The 15,912-nt window shown below is 36.3% G+C and overlaps 1 protein-coding gene across 1 annotated transcript in view; it reads right to left on the reverse strand.

Annotated features, from left to right (window-relative positions):
- igf2r (insulin-like growth factor 2 receptor) overlaps positions 1 to 15,912 on the reverse strand; it is a 70,986-nt gene that overhangs the window by 41,984 nt on the left and 13,090 nt on the right. Inside the window, exons 6-21 of the mRNA XM_059025269.1 lie at positions 15,025 to 15,136; positions 14,594 to 14,699; positions 14,225 to 14,387; positions 13,376 to 13,565; positions 12,993 to 13,096; positions 12,614 to 12,778; positions 11,928 to 12,068; positions 10,785 to 10,931; positions 8,349 to 8,486; positions 7,399 to 7,543; positions 6,755 to 6,929; positions 5,291 to 5,406; positions 4,569 to 4,734; positions 2,138 to 2,317; positions 1,752 to 1,853; positions 1,434 to 1,535 (exon numbers count right to left, since the gene is read on the reverse strand). Of these exons, the coding sequence (XP_058881252.1) occupies positions 1,434 to 1,535; positions 1,752 to 1,853; positions 2,138 to 2,317; positions 4,569 to 4,734; positions 5,291 to 5,406; positions 6,755 to 6,929; positions 7,399 to 7,543; positions 8,349 to 8,486; positions 10,785 to 10,931; positions 11,928 to 12,068; positions 12,614 to 12,778; positions 12,993 to 13,096; positions 13,376 to 13,565; positions 14,225 to 14,387; positions 14,594 to 14,699; positions 15,025 to 15,136 (2,252 nt within the window). The remainder of the gene's footprint in view (positions 1 to 1,433; positions 1,536 to 1,751; positions 1,854 to 2,137; positions 2,318 to 4,568; positions 4,735 to 5,290; positions 5,407 to 6,754; positions 6,930 to 7,398; positions 7,544 to 8,348; positions 8,487 to 10,784; positions 10,932 to 11,927; positions 12,069 to 12,613; positions 12,779 to 12,992; positions 13,097 to 13,375; positions 13,566 to 14,224; positions 14,388 to 14,593; positions 14,700 to 15,024; positions 15,137 to 15,912) is intronic.

Raw genomic sequence — 15,912 nt, forward strand, 5'->3', positions numbered from 1 at the left:
CTTTATTTTCCTAGTATATGGACTAAATTGATTTTTAAAATGTATAAAAACTACCTTTTTATTATGTTTTCTATATACATTTATACACTATTTTAGAAATACAGGATAGCCTTTTGTTCCACAAAATTATGATTTTGTTACGCTTGGGACATTTTTAAAGAAATAGCTACATTGCTCATATTTTTACCATATTTGCTTTCAGACAGGGTAGTACATAACAAAGACTTGCCCAATGCAAGTAAATTCAGATGGTAAGACCAGCAGACTACAGTTGTTTGAATATGCCCAGACATGAATCCAGCTTTGGCAAAGAGCTTGATTGAACTGTGTTCTCTCATGTCTGACTAATCTTCTCAACTGCCAAGGCAAACTTTACTTTTCCACATCTACAGTGAATCCTGGGAACTGGTTCTGCTAATTAGGCATAGGCTAACATTTTCAGCATAGAAACATAGGCACATATTTTTATTTAGTCATATAAATCACACTTTCGGGGTTCCGAAAAATAAGCGTTACATGTCCCCACGTGTTGCTACAACTATTTAAATAACTTACCTGTAATTTTTCTTTCCATGGTTAACTTTAAAGTTATACGTGTAAAAAGTTGTCAGGATGTTAAACAATGAAAAGAAAAAATTACAGGTACATTACTGAAACAGTTGTAGCAACACGTGGGGACATGTAATGCTATGACAGTAACACCAGTTACTTCTCTAGGCCCCTTCATGCAAGTTTTCCCTTTACCATGATCACATTTGCTGTTTCACTACCGATCAAAATAAACTACAATATATTATATATATATAAGTTACTCTTACTACTCTAGTTACTGTCACTGACCACGGTAAACTACATCAACCATTAGTTTTACAGGACTGTGAAATGTTAATAAAGGATAACTACAGTGAACCTAAAACGTAATATGAAGTACAGTATGGGTAATGTGAAGTACAAAAAAGAGACTTCAGAAAAGACTAACTTGTAAAAACTACATTAACTATAGCTACACAGACTCCATGAACACATTTGAAAATATACAAAATGACATAAAATTATTTAAGAAGGAATCAGTACCAGTATACAAGAATTTGAACATATTTAGTTCTTATTTTTAGTGTTTCTTACCTGAAAGATGAATTAAGCTGTTGAAACAGCCTCATCTTACTGTTCTGCAGAACGGCTCATTTGGCCTTGAACTTTCAGACCACTGGGTGCGCGCTTTGTGCAAACCACCCCATTTCAACCAAAAAAACGCCTAAATAAAAATCTCAAACTCGAATTTAACCAGACTGACAAAATAATGGAAATCCGTCAAAAAACTGAATAATCTCATCACTTTCCAAAAAAAAAAAAAAACCCACAACACACATTAAAACATGGTAACCACCCGTTACTAGGGGAAAAAAAAGCAAAGAAAAATTAATATTTTTTACCTTGAAAGTCTTCCCATTTCCCGTCACAGAATAACCACCTTGATTAGCCAGGGGCTGCAAGTTAAACTCAAACCCTGTATTAGGATCCTTCAGAGTGCAAGTCTAGAAAAAGAGAAACATGCGTGAAACTCTGCAACAATAACTTGTATTTGCTATTCTGGGGAAAAATGCTTCTTATTTCTGTTCTTATAATAATCAAACATTTTCTCAGGGTGATAAGCCAAGACTACAGTTTATTTTATTTAGAATTCTTTTTTTTTCTTGCCAAGTACTATGATTTCTCTCTCAAAGTAAATCAGAGTTGTATTGTATTCTCACCTCATTTTTGTCTTCAGTAGTTGAGATGGAGCAAGCAGCTTCAGTTTCCCACAGAAAGGTGGCAACACAGTTTTGAATCTCAATAAACCTTGGAGCAGAAGACTGAAGCAGAAAGAGTTACACATAAGACTACACATTAGGCACATGCAAAATTCAGTTAGAACAAGTGTTTCCTATGTAACAGTTATAACATTTTTTTTAAAAAAATTCATTGGTTCAGATGTGGAAATCCAATACCTTTACAGTGTATTTAAAACTACTGATGTGTGCACATGTGTCCGCTTTGCTTTTGTGACAGACCCTCTCCCCCCTGTTCCTTGCAAGGTAAACAGTAGGACTACTTCTTATGCAACTTATGACCTTAAAGTCCAAACTTCACGTCTTACCAGGGTCTCTTTGGAGCAGGCAAGGTGGATCCGTGAAGTGTAAGAGGTCACCTTGCCTTCTGCATCAACACAGGCAGATCCATTGGTGTACTCAAGAAGAAGGTGGTCTTTTTCTTCAATGACAGGACCCTTGTTTGCAATTCCCAAGTTGCTGATATCTACTGTTTCATGCCTCATATCCTTAAGGAAAGGGGATATAGAAGCATGGTGTCACACTGACAATTTGAAGCAGGTTATATATAAAACAAGACAGCTAGTCAAGTTTACGTATCTGAGATTAAGTGAAGCACCTGGCCAGCTTTACGTCAAACACTGAAGTAAGATGTAAGTAAGAAATAACGAAGTAGACATTTCAGGAAATGCCTTCATCATTATTTTGGTCATTAGATGAAATGTTGGGTCTACGCAACTAAGAATTTTGATTGTTTAAACTAAAAGATGATTCACATCCAAAACCCCCCAAAAAACTAAGCTGTGTGATAAAACAGTCAATGACAATGCAATTCCTATTACTGTACTGTATATGCAGGTCACATATACCTTGAAATTAATCTGAATGGTGTTCTATGCACAAGATGACCATCAGTACACTGGATAAGATGTACTGGAATTTTGGCACAATACTTTACTGTGATTGGTGGATTTCCAAGATGTGATTTCCAATACAAGTTAATACATCAAGTTGTACATAGAGACATCATTTTGCACAGTTTACAAGTCAACTTCGCTTTGCAGTCCTCTCGCTCAAAACAGCACAACATGACATCTTACACAATAAGTGCCACCCTCAACCCTGAGAGTCACGTATTAACTTATAAAACTGGTTTGGTGTGTACTATATTACTAAAAGGAGTTTTAAATCATCAATATGCTATGATGACAAGGCAAAAGTATTGACAGCACAGCGAAACGTTTCAACACAAAACTGTGTTTACCAGCAGTTTTGGAGCATATTACATGAAATACAAACAATTTGCCTTGACCGAGGTGCACTACTTCTAAAGACATTTTAAAACAGAAAAGGAGTCAATATGAATGTGTGTAAACAGACACTCCATGAAACCTCACTGCAGAACCTGCACAGCCTGATATTGTAAACATCTAAATTCAAAGAGATTTTCAAACCATCATTAGACAACACTAAACCCTAAAAATAGGATATGTGAACCAAAACTCATAGAATACATTGACAAAAACTTATCGTTGAAACTTTTGTCTTGGAATTGTACAAGCTTCTTTAGGTACAGTACAGTGTTACCCCGTTAGAACGCGGTTGTCAGGGTCCATAATTAGGAAAACGCATTATTTGTGTTTCGCATTATAACGAATATTGGCATTTTTGTTCCCGAAATGATTTACAATGAACAAATTAATATTGTAGCATACTGTGAAAAATGAAGGAAGGAGACACACACAATTTGCAGGTACTCGAATCCACGGTTTACTGGGCCAATTATTCCTGGCCCCGGTCAGCCTGGGCCACACCAAAAACAACAAACAGTCTTGCACATTCACACAGCAGCCTGTCTGACTCAGCTGTCAGCTCTGTCCGCGTTGATGTGGGCTTTCATGCCCCGCCTACCTGGACGTCAATCAATCCTGGCAGAGGCAAGTTTACTGGTTCCTTGCTTGCACACGCACGCGGTCCGTAGACCACTTTTGTAACAGTAGAAAACCTGGGTTCTTACAATATATACAGTATAATAGAAACTGCTATTCCACCAGTTTAAAGTTTACACCAGTCTTATTTAAATTGTATTTTAGTTTTATAATAAATGTTGTAAACTGTAAATAAATAACACACAAGCCACGGACGTTTATACACACTTGTATTGTTTTGTACTTTTAGGAAATAAAATACAGTGCAAGCACGGGAGCTTTACAAGTATAATATGTCCCAATTTCAACTTTAATGGGTTTAAATACAGTAATGTAAAACAACAATAAAACCCAATGTTTGTGAGTCAAATTGCATTATAGGGGAAATCAGAGCCACGACCTTACCGTGGTATAACCAATTCCGCACTATAACGGGTCGTGTTATAACGGGGTAGCACTGTATTACTAAATATTCAAGAAAAGCTTCAAGTGATTGTAGCTAACAAAACAAGTCCAAAAGTTTTACCTGTTTTGTTCATCCAATGGCTACATAGGTCTCGATTATGCAAAACAGATCTGGTACTAAAGAAAGTTCTTAGTTTATATGTCTTTTTCTCAGAATATCTGTTACACTTGCACTTCCTGGGTCATTTCACCTCATCAGTCTTCTGATGAGCATGGCTTGCAAACAAACTTCTTTAACCGAATATGGTACCAGATATCATGTTTTAGAATAAAAATAATTTATTTTTATTTATTTCAAAACTGGACATTTGTGACCTATATAGTTAACGGAAGTGCACAACATGGAACAATACTACAATGCACTCACCGACTGCCCTTCGTATTTCATCTGACAGACAGATGCATACCGATCACACCCGGAAACAGGGTTCAAAGGTCGACACACATTAATGTAGTACTTCTTAAGATTGTCTGCATGTGACATGTCCATGGATTCCCAGTTGTTCCCACTGTCATCTTCAGACTTGGATAAACTGAAATCAAGCAAAATGGAGACATACAGAATACTATTACTTTTTTATTGATGACCATGAAACGTGTCTGCATTAATAAAACACAAATACCAAAATAAAATGTTAGCTTTAGGTTGTAAATAAATGACACAGCAGTGCCCTACTCCACCCCCAAAAAAGTACCCATTATATCACTGGTATGCTGTGTTATACAGCAGAGCCGAGTCAAATCAGTCATTTACACTCATTTGGAGGTGCTTATAAATATTGCACAGATGGGGGAAATAAATAAAGTTGCATAACTTTGTGTACTGCATACATCGTTATAAAACGCAGTTTTTTGCTAAACCAATACACCATTCAAAAGGCTGGAGTCTTCAGATATTATTTGAATACGATAGTTGTACAAAATGGCAGTAACAGCTAACCTGGGCCGCCCCATTTGCCAACTGCGCTTTATACATTGTTGTCTGTACGACAAATGAGGGGGTTTGCCTAGTCATCAAAATCGAGCCGCCATGACCTGTAAGGGTGACAGGTCATCATATATGTTATTTTACAACAGTTCAATGCTCACCTGGATAAGTCATATTGCTGCATAGTTTTCTCATCTGTCACCATACATTCCAGTGGTGTCTCAGGGCATGCATATCTTGTGTACCACTTGAAGTTGTAAGTGTAATTATCTTCCACCTGCAATTGTTAAACCAAGGTAAACATTATACTAGAACAGTTTAATTTATTGCAGTCCTACTACTGAAAAAACATTCCATTATTCAATTGAACTGATTGTTCTGACATGAAAATATGTATACTTCTGTCATGAAAAATAACACAATTTTAGCCTTCATCAGCCTAACCGATACTAACTCAAATAAATAAGTTCTCCATGTCCAAAAAAGGAATGTCTGTGCCAAGGTTCAAGAGAAATGGATAAGCGTTTGCATGTAAACTATCATCTCATTAACTCCACCAAAAGAATCCATTACACAACTATGGAGTGGAAGAATTAGGTACAGTATTACACAACTGAAACCAATCACTAATTAACCACAGGGGGGGGAAAAAACCCACCAGCAGCTAAAATATTCAAATATCAAACGCTGCGCTCCAGATAAGCTGCTTACAGGGTGTTTTACACCTTGAAAAAATATAAATTGCGTATGATATTTAAATTTAATTCGTAAAGCAATTTTGCTGTACATCTTGAGTTTGCATGTTATCAAGTTTCATATATTTTGTTAGTTCCTGGTGTCTCAGATGTCAATTGTGAATATATTGCATGTGGTAGCTAGAGAATGGATCATAGACGTACGGCTATTCCCTTCCCATAAGTAGATTTCTTACTGTGATCTCCAATAGGAAACAGATCAGCATTCTGATTAATTAGCAACTAAATGGTATTGCTTTATGTATTTTTGAATGGATTTTATATAAAGTGTGTCACAAGTAGTCTTAATAGGTAAAGACATGACAGGCTATTAGATATAATTAAAGGCTACGATTTTGTCATGGAGGTCACAGAAATTGTGAATTTGAATAAAGTCCGGGAAATCTTAGAAATGGATGTAAGACCCTTGACTGCGACCGGAAATCATGTCGGTCTGAAGTATGTATTGTAAGTTTTGTACTCTAAAGTAATATTTAAACTTGTCAGTAGTTTAGCAATAGTCTGTCTTTATATAGTCTTTATATTATTGGTTTTGGTGTAGCGTTTAAAAGCTATTGTCTAAGTTGACGTAGCTAAAACGACATTATTTGGTGAACTTTCGAAGCCTTAGATATAATCAATTAGAGTCAGAAAGACAGTGTCACATTATCCTTGATTGGTACTGAAAAATGCAATTGCAAATGAAGGAAATGTTTTTAAGTAATGTTCTTTTTTGTTTTTAAAGGTTTTCATTCTGTTTTGATTATTACCTGCTAACTTTAAGCTGGTTAAAAAGGGAAATACCCAGAGAAATTCACTACCTGTACAACCCTGCTCTACCACCAAGTCACTCATCAGTAGTCATGATAGAGGGGTCATTGTCTTCATTACCTGAAACTCAGGGTGCCCCACCCCAGCTTCCCTGTCACACAGGAAGGTGATAAGAGTGGCCCGTCGGGAGCGCTGCATGTTGTTGTACTCTGATCCATTACTGTATTGCAGCTGGATCATGCCATCGTAGTAAGACAGTTTGGAATTGAATTTGCCCAGACTCCAAAAATGATTACTGCAAAACAAAAGCAAAAATAACGTTTGGTTAAAGAAATACATAAAACCCCTAAAAAATGTTTTAAAAAAGAGAATCAAGAAATACAGATAAGGGCTGCTAAACAGAGACAGCTCAACTTTCTATTTCAATTTTACATATATGCTTACAACATACTGTACACATCCCCCCACCATGGCAAATTAGAGCTGTCAGGATCATGCAGTTTCAGGACAAGCGTACAAGTGATTCCCAGGATAAAGTCTTCAGTAGGTGAGCCAATGTGGTGTTGGTACTATGGACAAGCCAGCAACCAGGAAGCATCAAAGTCATGTACAGTATAGACATAGATACTAATATGCTGTAATAATCACACTGCAGCATTACTTTTTCAATTCCTGCCAGCACTACCTATTCAGTAGCAGATTTGATCCAGTTAAACCAGGGTAATACAGAGGTGAGGGAAATGTTTTGTATAAGTTACACTTGCCTTTTGTCCTCCTGACAAGCGCCAGATTTATTATCACACCTGTCCGACACGCCGCCACACACATTCAGGTAGAAGTCATAGTCGCCACTGTGAACTTTGTAGTTTCCTCCAGGTTTATTCAGCAGGGATAGGTCAAAAGAAAAACCTGAATGAACCAAAGTGGGAGTATACATTTTGCATTGTAATACAGGGACACCCAAAAAAGATACATACAGTTTAAACTTACAAGACAGTTTATTTGAGGGGATCCAAACAAGAGCTGACTGTTTGAATGTGTGTGCGTTGTAAGCAAGACTGAGCTTAAAAACACAACAAGTTAACTTTTCGAAATTGAAGAACACTTTAAAAAACAGCATTTCAGTGGTTTACATCCAAAAGGTCATTGGCACCAAAGGATAGGACTGCTGTGAGTTTCTAGATTCACACAGCTCTGGGTCAAACTCCAAGAAGTGAGATAAGAGAGGGCCCATCGGGGCCAGTTAATGCATTGTAATGTCTACAACTGACTCCAGAGGTAGAAGCTCACAGCATAGCAGTACCATACACCTTTTCCATTATCCATTTTTGTCTTGAATCTCAAGGACATTTTAAAAATAGAACTGTTTATAAGTTGAGTTGCACTGGGTCACAGAAAACCTATTAATTGTCATGCTTTTATGCACTCCTCTAGTGCTGCCATGGGTGCCGTTATTAATATGCTTTAAATTCATTAATTATGTCCTGGGCTTTCCAAACAGTGTCATTATTATTGAACAGGTGTTTCTCATAAAGTGCTTAATAACTCAAACGATTTGTGTATAGGCCCTAAATCTCAATTACCAGTCCTAACAATTTGTTAAACGTATCAAATCTAAGGAATTGGTTTTTATAATATAAAATAAAATTTAACAAAATATAAAAAAAAAAATTAAAAAAGAAAATTAAAAAAAAATTGGGAAGTGGTCTCCTACCAGCTTGTGGGTCTGAGACCCTGCAGTTGTCTCCCTGGGTCTTTGACAGGACACAAGCAGCAGCAGTGTGCCACTCAAATTCATACAGACACCCGTTACTGCTTGAGCTCTTTAGAATGGGTGCACTTTCCAGATCGCCTGTAAAAACATGCAGATAACAGAAGTCATGCCCCAAATAAATCATTTACATCAATCAGGTGCGGCGTCAGGGATGGAAATAAGACTCCTTTTGCATAGCAGTTTCACCCATTCCAGGTTTTAATGCAAGTCCTGACTAGCCACTGTGTATAAGTAACAAGCTCATGTGTGTCTTATTAAACTCAGAAAAATCTGAATTGGATCAAACTCTTATGCAATGGGAGTCTTATTTCCATCCCTGTGATTTAAATCAGTACTTACAATTTGTCTACCTGCCAAAGAAAGTGCAAGGAAAATCCACAAGGAAGTAGGCAGCAAGCACATATACTATAGAAAACAAGTATATCCTGTGTAAACTTCAGATATCTATGACATCCATTTAATCTTGTACAGTATGGTGCTTCTCCGGAGAACTTAACTGTATAGTGTAGAGTGCATAGAGAGTTAATATGGGGCTGCAGAATCTACATTAAAGTTATATTACACTTGAACAACAACACTTCCCTTATAAAAGTTTACCAAGGTATTTTTTCAGTTTTCCCCTGCTTTTCCTATGCTTTACCATGCTTTCACTTTGCTTTGCTATGCTTTTACTGTGAAACTTTTATAGGGGTTATGTAGAGAAGTAACATACACAATCAGATTGGCAAGGTTGGTATGCTATTTTGCTCAAGAGTTAAGGCTTTGAAAATGTGGTCCGATAAGAAGACTCATGTGATGTTTTTGTTTGACAGTTTCTAAAGATTTTACTGACAAAAATAATTGATATATTAAATTTGAAGTACTTCACCCATACATTGTTTGATAAGTATGTTTACTAGATTTAAATTTTTATAAGCCATTATTAATACAAAATCCTGAACACATAAAATGCTCCGCAGAACACTCCGCAGATGTATACTTAATTTCTGCAGTTTTTTGCACATTTTCCCACAGATTTGGACTGTCTCTAGTTATGACTTCCTCAACACAGGTGCTCATACATTTTCTTGTTGGGGTGTGCTTTGAGCAAGAGTTGTTCTATGTATTATTATTATTTATTTCTTAGCAGACGCCCTTATCCAGGGCGGCTTACAATCGAAAGCAAATACATTTCAAGTGTTACAGTACAAGTAATACAATAAGAGCAAGATAAATACATGACAAGTACAAGTTAGATTATGATACAGACAGACTGGCTTGAACTAGATAACACGATTTTATGAGCCTACATATACATAGTTATAAGTTGGGCTTCTGTTTTTTGGGTTTTAGTAATTTTATTTTTTGGTGCTTATTTTTAACTATTTTCAAGTTTTATGTAAATTGTTTTTTTGGAGGGCTTTTGTTTTTGATACACTATATGAAAAGTGTTTTTGGTTACTTTAAAAAATGCTTGAGCGTTATTTCTTCTGTCAAAATATGTGTAGTAACTTCAGTACTTGCACACTTAAATTGTACCTTCTTTCCTTTGCTGTCTTCCACAATGAAATCCCTATGGTCACGGGCATATTCTTCTGGGGGTTTTGTGTGCAAGCATTTTTGTACATTTCGCCACAATTCTGTTTTAAATCCTCTGTGTCTTAACTGTAATACAGCTTTAAATCCCGCTAACATGGGCAGCAGTGTGGAGTAGTGGTTAGCGCTCTGGACTCTTGACCGGAGGGTAGTGGGTTCAGTTCCAGGTGGGGGACACTGCTGCTGTACCCTTGAGCAAGGTACTTTACCTAGATTGCTCCAGTAAAAACCCAACTGTATAAATGGGTAATTGTATGTAAAAATAATGTGATATCTTGTAACAATTGTAAGTCGCCCTGGATAAGGGCGTCTGCTAAGAAATAAAATAATAACAATAACAATAACAATAACAACAAGCCTTCATCCTGGTTATAATCTCGTTTAAATCTTGCAAGCGGAGTCGCCAATAGAAATGTAGGAATGTGATGTCACTCAGTAGTTGGGGCGGGTTTAAAGTATTCACAACGAATCAATGATAGATACAAGCCAGGAAGGCGGGACATTGCCCAGCAGCACTAGAAAATGTATTTATTATTTTTGTAGTAGGTTTTATTTTTTTTAATGTGAAAAGGGTAAAAGTCAACGTGAATAGATTAACCATTTCCACAGTTTTTCCGGTGTTTATTGGCTATCCACCGATTAAATTATTTTTTTTATCGGGGGTGTTTTATCGGTTAAAACCAAAAATCAGAAGCCCTAGTTATGCTTTATTACAATATCTAAAAATATACTGATTTCTAAATCTCTGGAATTTAGCTTATCCTTTTCCAAACATTTAAAGCGAGATGAGACGTGACTTACCAGGTTTGCAGATCAGTGTGATGATAGTCTGGATTTTTGCTTCACCTCCACATGTTTCCCCATCAGAGTAAACAAGTTTAATATTATTCCCATCCTTTTCCGGAGTCGAAACAAACTTGCCCAAATTTGTATGTTTCCCGGTATTATCTAAAATAAAGTACAATTAACAGTGGCTTTCTACAAATATTACATACATACATACATACTTGATTGGTAAATTTACATTAAGCCAATACAGACCATTTAAAATGAATGCCTTTAACTGTAAAAGCACATTGAGCTTTCTCATACTTGCAGTACAAATATGGGACAGCTGGTATATTTAAACCAACTTTCACAGTATCATGGAACCCGTGTACAGCGTGTCACTGAATGCAACACAAACTGAAATAGAATGGAATAGAATGCGTCTTAAAAGGTCATAAACATACACTGTACTGTACAGCAAGTTATAAGCAGTGGAACGGCAGTGAAACAATATGGGGAAAAGCTGCCAAGAGGGCACACTATGATCTGCATTTAGAGTTGGGTTAGGCCTTTAGTTCGACAGGTACAGGTAGCTGTAAAATACAGTATTCGTAGCACATGAGACTTTAGATTGAAGTAGTTCTACATAGTAAAGAATTTTCTAAAAGCAAAACCTGGACTGTGAATTTGGCATGTACATGAGCACCAGCATTGACTTAATCTGTTTATGAACAAAGAGTAGGAGTCCAGGAGAGATTGTTATATTACTAGGAGCTGCAATTTAACAGTGCTTAATAATAGGTTGTTTGCAGGCCACCCACATACAACAACATGTCTCCTTACAAGTGCTAAATATCTCAAGAAGAATTAGGTGGTATTTTAACAGGTTTTAAAGGTAATAATACCAAGGAAACATAAAATAAAATATAAGCAGCCCAAAACTGTTTATGGCCAATGCATTACTGGAGAACTATATATGTTAAAATAAGACATCAAGACTTAGTTACTATTTATATTTTACATTAGTATGGTATGGATGATACAAATATCTAATCATTTCAATTTGGTCTATTTGCTTACCAATCAAAAAAAAAGACTTTGGGCCTTTATTTCCAAGCACTACTGATACATTATATATTATGTGGTTATTTGTGCTCAACAACCACAATCACTCACCAACGGCACAGACAGCTGCATCTTCTGGGCAGCCGCTTGCTCCCCCATCCTGAAGTACTCTGTGACACACATTGATATAGAACTGCGTCCGCTCAACCACACTGCTATCCAGGGCCTCCCAGTTGTGTGCATTGCCTAAATCTGAAAGGACACAGATTTATTTCACTTGTTTTCACCCGAGTACATACCGGTAACATTCTGCACTGCTCTTTAAATGCAGTAAACTAAACTATAGTGTTCAATTTCGACATTTATTGACTTCCTTGACAATCTCAAAAAGAAATACAAAGAAAACAAACTGGGGACCATCTAACATACTAATAAAATGATGTACATCATATAAACTGTTTATACCTTAATCAATTAAAAAAGGTTATCTTCAATATATAATTGATTAATTGATTAATCAAAAGTCTTATATTAAATAATAAATTATTGACTTAAACAAATTAAATGAAAAAGTCCAGCACTTCATAAAACTTCTTAAAACTGGACTAAAAAGTATGAATGCATTTACCAAGTAGAATACAAACTATAAAACTAGCATTTACTGTACACTAGTGTACAGGTAACCACAACCATATCCTTACATCCAATTAATGGTATTGATTTTAAAAGCACAGAGGAGACACATTTAGCTGCAACAGGAACAATAATAAAAACATTCGTCTTCATCAATGCTGTACCTGAATATCTGGTTAAAGGGGAAAGGTCATAATGTTTCTTCTGATCAGTGACTCTACATAGAAGGTCTTCCTTTTCTTTAACACAAGCATATTTTGTATCCCAGTTAAAAAAGTAAGTGCAGTCCACCTCGCCAGTAAATACTGGAACTCCTTTGCCATCATTCACTAGAAAACAGAAATGACCAGTTTAGGAATTTAGCATCAATGTTAGGATGAAATGCATACTATGCCTGCTGTATATAGTGGCTAAGCTGTAATAATATGAAATGTATACTATGCTTGCTGTAGATACCAGCTCAGCTGTAATAATATGAAATGTATACTATGCATGCTGTAGATACCAGCTCAGCTGCAATAATGATACATTTGTACATTTTACCTGCTGTTTTGTTGCATTCGAAGTTGATTATTGTCATCCGCTGAAAACCTGAACTACACAAACTTCCTCCTGGATAGATCAGAGTGAGGTCACCATCAGAGTACCTAGCACACAACGATTACGAATATTAGTTCATGTATTATATGGCTTTTTTTAAAACATGCCAAATATCCACAAGTGCAAAAACAGTAATAAATGATGATGAAGTACAAATATATATGGAAAAATAAAACATTTTAAACAAAAGACTATTATGGAAAATCTGATGGTATTCCTTCAACAGTGTTGTTAATTTAATTTAAGTATAATAAACTTCATAGACATCTGACAGCAACTATCAGAACATGCATATTGTATAAAGCACCATTTCAAATCATAAGTACCTGAGAGTTTGGTTTTGATATCTTCCAGCAATCTTAGAGTTCCCATGTGCTTTTACTTGACATGACGAAATAAAGCCGGTATCATCTTCGCAACCGCCCCCCTTTACTGGTCCACACACATTCAGGTAATAGATGTAGTCAATGGTACCATCACTTGTTGTGGATTCGGCATGGTAGGGTGTGAGAGAAACTATAGGAGACATAACAAGTTACAAGAAGCTGCAGAGAATGTGCTCATTGCCCCAATAAGCACATCCACCGATTTCCTTTATATATGCAAGTGTCTTGTCTTCATTCCTGAGTTTACAAAATTCTATTATGTTTCATCATAAATATAATAATAATAATAATAATAATAATAATTTATTTCTTAGCAGACGCCCTTATCCAGGGCGACTTACAAGATATCACATTATTTTTACATACAATTACCCATTTATACAGTTGGGTTTTTACTGGAGCAATCTAGGTAAAGTACCTTGCTCAAGGGTACAGCAGCAGTGTCCCCACCGGGGATTGAACCCATGACCCTCCGGTCAAGAGTCCAGAGCCCTAACCACTACTCCACACTGCTGCCCTATCTGAGCAATACAGAAAACAGATAGGTAGATCACAGAAAATAATGAACACATATTTGCTAATGCTAATAAAGCTGTGAAGCAGCAGTATTAAAAGCTTTACACTATATTGTAGCCTCTTGGTAGGACAAACATAAGGTGCACGCTTTTATTGGTAGTCTTCAGGTGAATTTTCACCCCACACCTTGCTTGCTTTTTTTTTTTTAAAACAATGGATGAAGAGTTAATAAGTCATGCAACTGAGAAAACGTTACTGTAATAGTTTACTTACGTGGCATTAACTTGAGTGGAGTCAGGTCAATGGAGATGTCATGCTGCTCACTGGTGAACTGGCAGGTACTGCTTTCTAAGTAATCCCTGTGGCAGGCATATTCTGTCACCCACTCAATTTCATACCGGCAGTTTGTTTTAGCCGTTAGTCGGGGATCATTACCCTAAAGGATCCAAAAGAACAATTTTAAAGGAAAGCCTTAAGAAACCCACAGAAAAATAGATATAAAATCAGCATAATATACAGTCATAGTTTAAACTGAATTCTTTGAGTATTTTAGTTATTCCGTAATTGTTGTTTAAGTAAGACTATATGATTCTATGGTTTGCATAAATAAATAAATAAATACATAAATAAATAAAATATTACCTCCTGCCTTCCTGATGGGCACGTAAATGTAATAGTAACTGCAGGAGTGTGCTCCCCACAGAAGTCTGGTTTGTGCTCAGTTCCACCATCATAATGAAGCTTCAGTCTGTCAAAAAAAAGTACATTAGCTCTCACCATAACACTTAAAAGAATGGGTTAGGGAGTTGGACACAAAATGGAGTTAATGACCTAGCATTTTTTTTTTTTTTTGGAGGCCTTTGTTTAAAGCAAAATGAGTTTAGGAGCCTAAATACCCGTACTCCACACAATTTTCCACTGGTTACCTTTCCACACAAAAAAATCATAATTGGGCAAGAATGGAATGGATATGGGGAGACCAAACTGCTTTGTGACCCACTAAGAGGGTTGTCTTCCCAGGGCAGTGATTAAGGAAAATGGCTCATACTGTACAACTCCAGAAAGCAACATACCTGTCTTTATCCACCAGCATCAATGCTTCTTTGGGCCAGCCAACACTAAAGTTTCCTTTGCTTGTTGCCAGAAAAGCAGCGCTACCTTCTGGGAAGCTAGGTGTAGAGCTGTCTGAATTAAAAATGAAATACAGAAACTTCTTACGATACATTTTACCGTGGAAAATGATAGTAGCACCAATTTCTTAATACGTTTCTAATGTTACTCTTTTTTCGGGTACATTATTATTATTATTATTTGTTTATTTAGCAGACGCCTTTATCGTGGTCAAAATAATAGGTTCATCAGCCTTGAAATAGATCCCTAGTAATACTGAATAGATAACCATTTACTCTTTTTAATGACAAAGACATCTTACAAGAGCAGTGGTACCAAAATTAAAATAAAAAAATCAAATGTCCCACAGGTACAATGGTACCCCAAATATTAGCAATTTACAAACAATGCAGAATTACTGTGTGGGACAAATGTCCTTCAATACCAAAAAACATGTTTCTGCAATGGGAACTGTGAGGAAGGATACCACATTACATTTTGTACAAGTAGATTAGCTATTTAGGACCAAGAAACTTCTAGGGGTCCGAGTAGAATAAAGGAGGCAACGATTCTCCAATCCACAATCATTCTGTTTCATGGGTGGCAGGTGACACCATCATTTTGACCCATAATTGGGTCATTGACCAACTAAACATATGAGAATAACCATTTCCTTGGTTAATAGAAAACAACACCACCTTTCCCCAGTCTGGTGGCTAGGAGGGAAGGAAATAAAACTTCATACAATTATTTATCACTTAACTTTGTAGGAACTCAAACAGCTGACTTAATGTTTTTCAGTCGAGAGAAGCACTTATCGGGCATTTAAAGTGTCAACTCTGAGATTTAAA

The sequence above is a fragment of the Acipenser ruthenus genome, chromosome 6 (assembly GCF_902713425.1).
Source record: "Acipenser ruthenus chromosome 6, fAciRut3.2 maternal haplotype, whole genome shotgun sequence".
NCBI classification, from domain to species: domain Eukaryota; kingdom Metazoa; phylum Chordata; class Actinopteri; order Acipenseriformes; family Acipenseridae; genus Acipenser; species Acipenser ruthenus.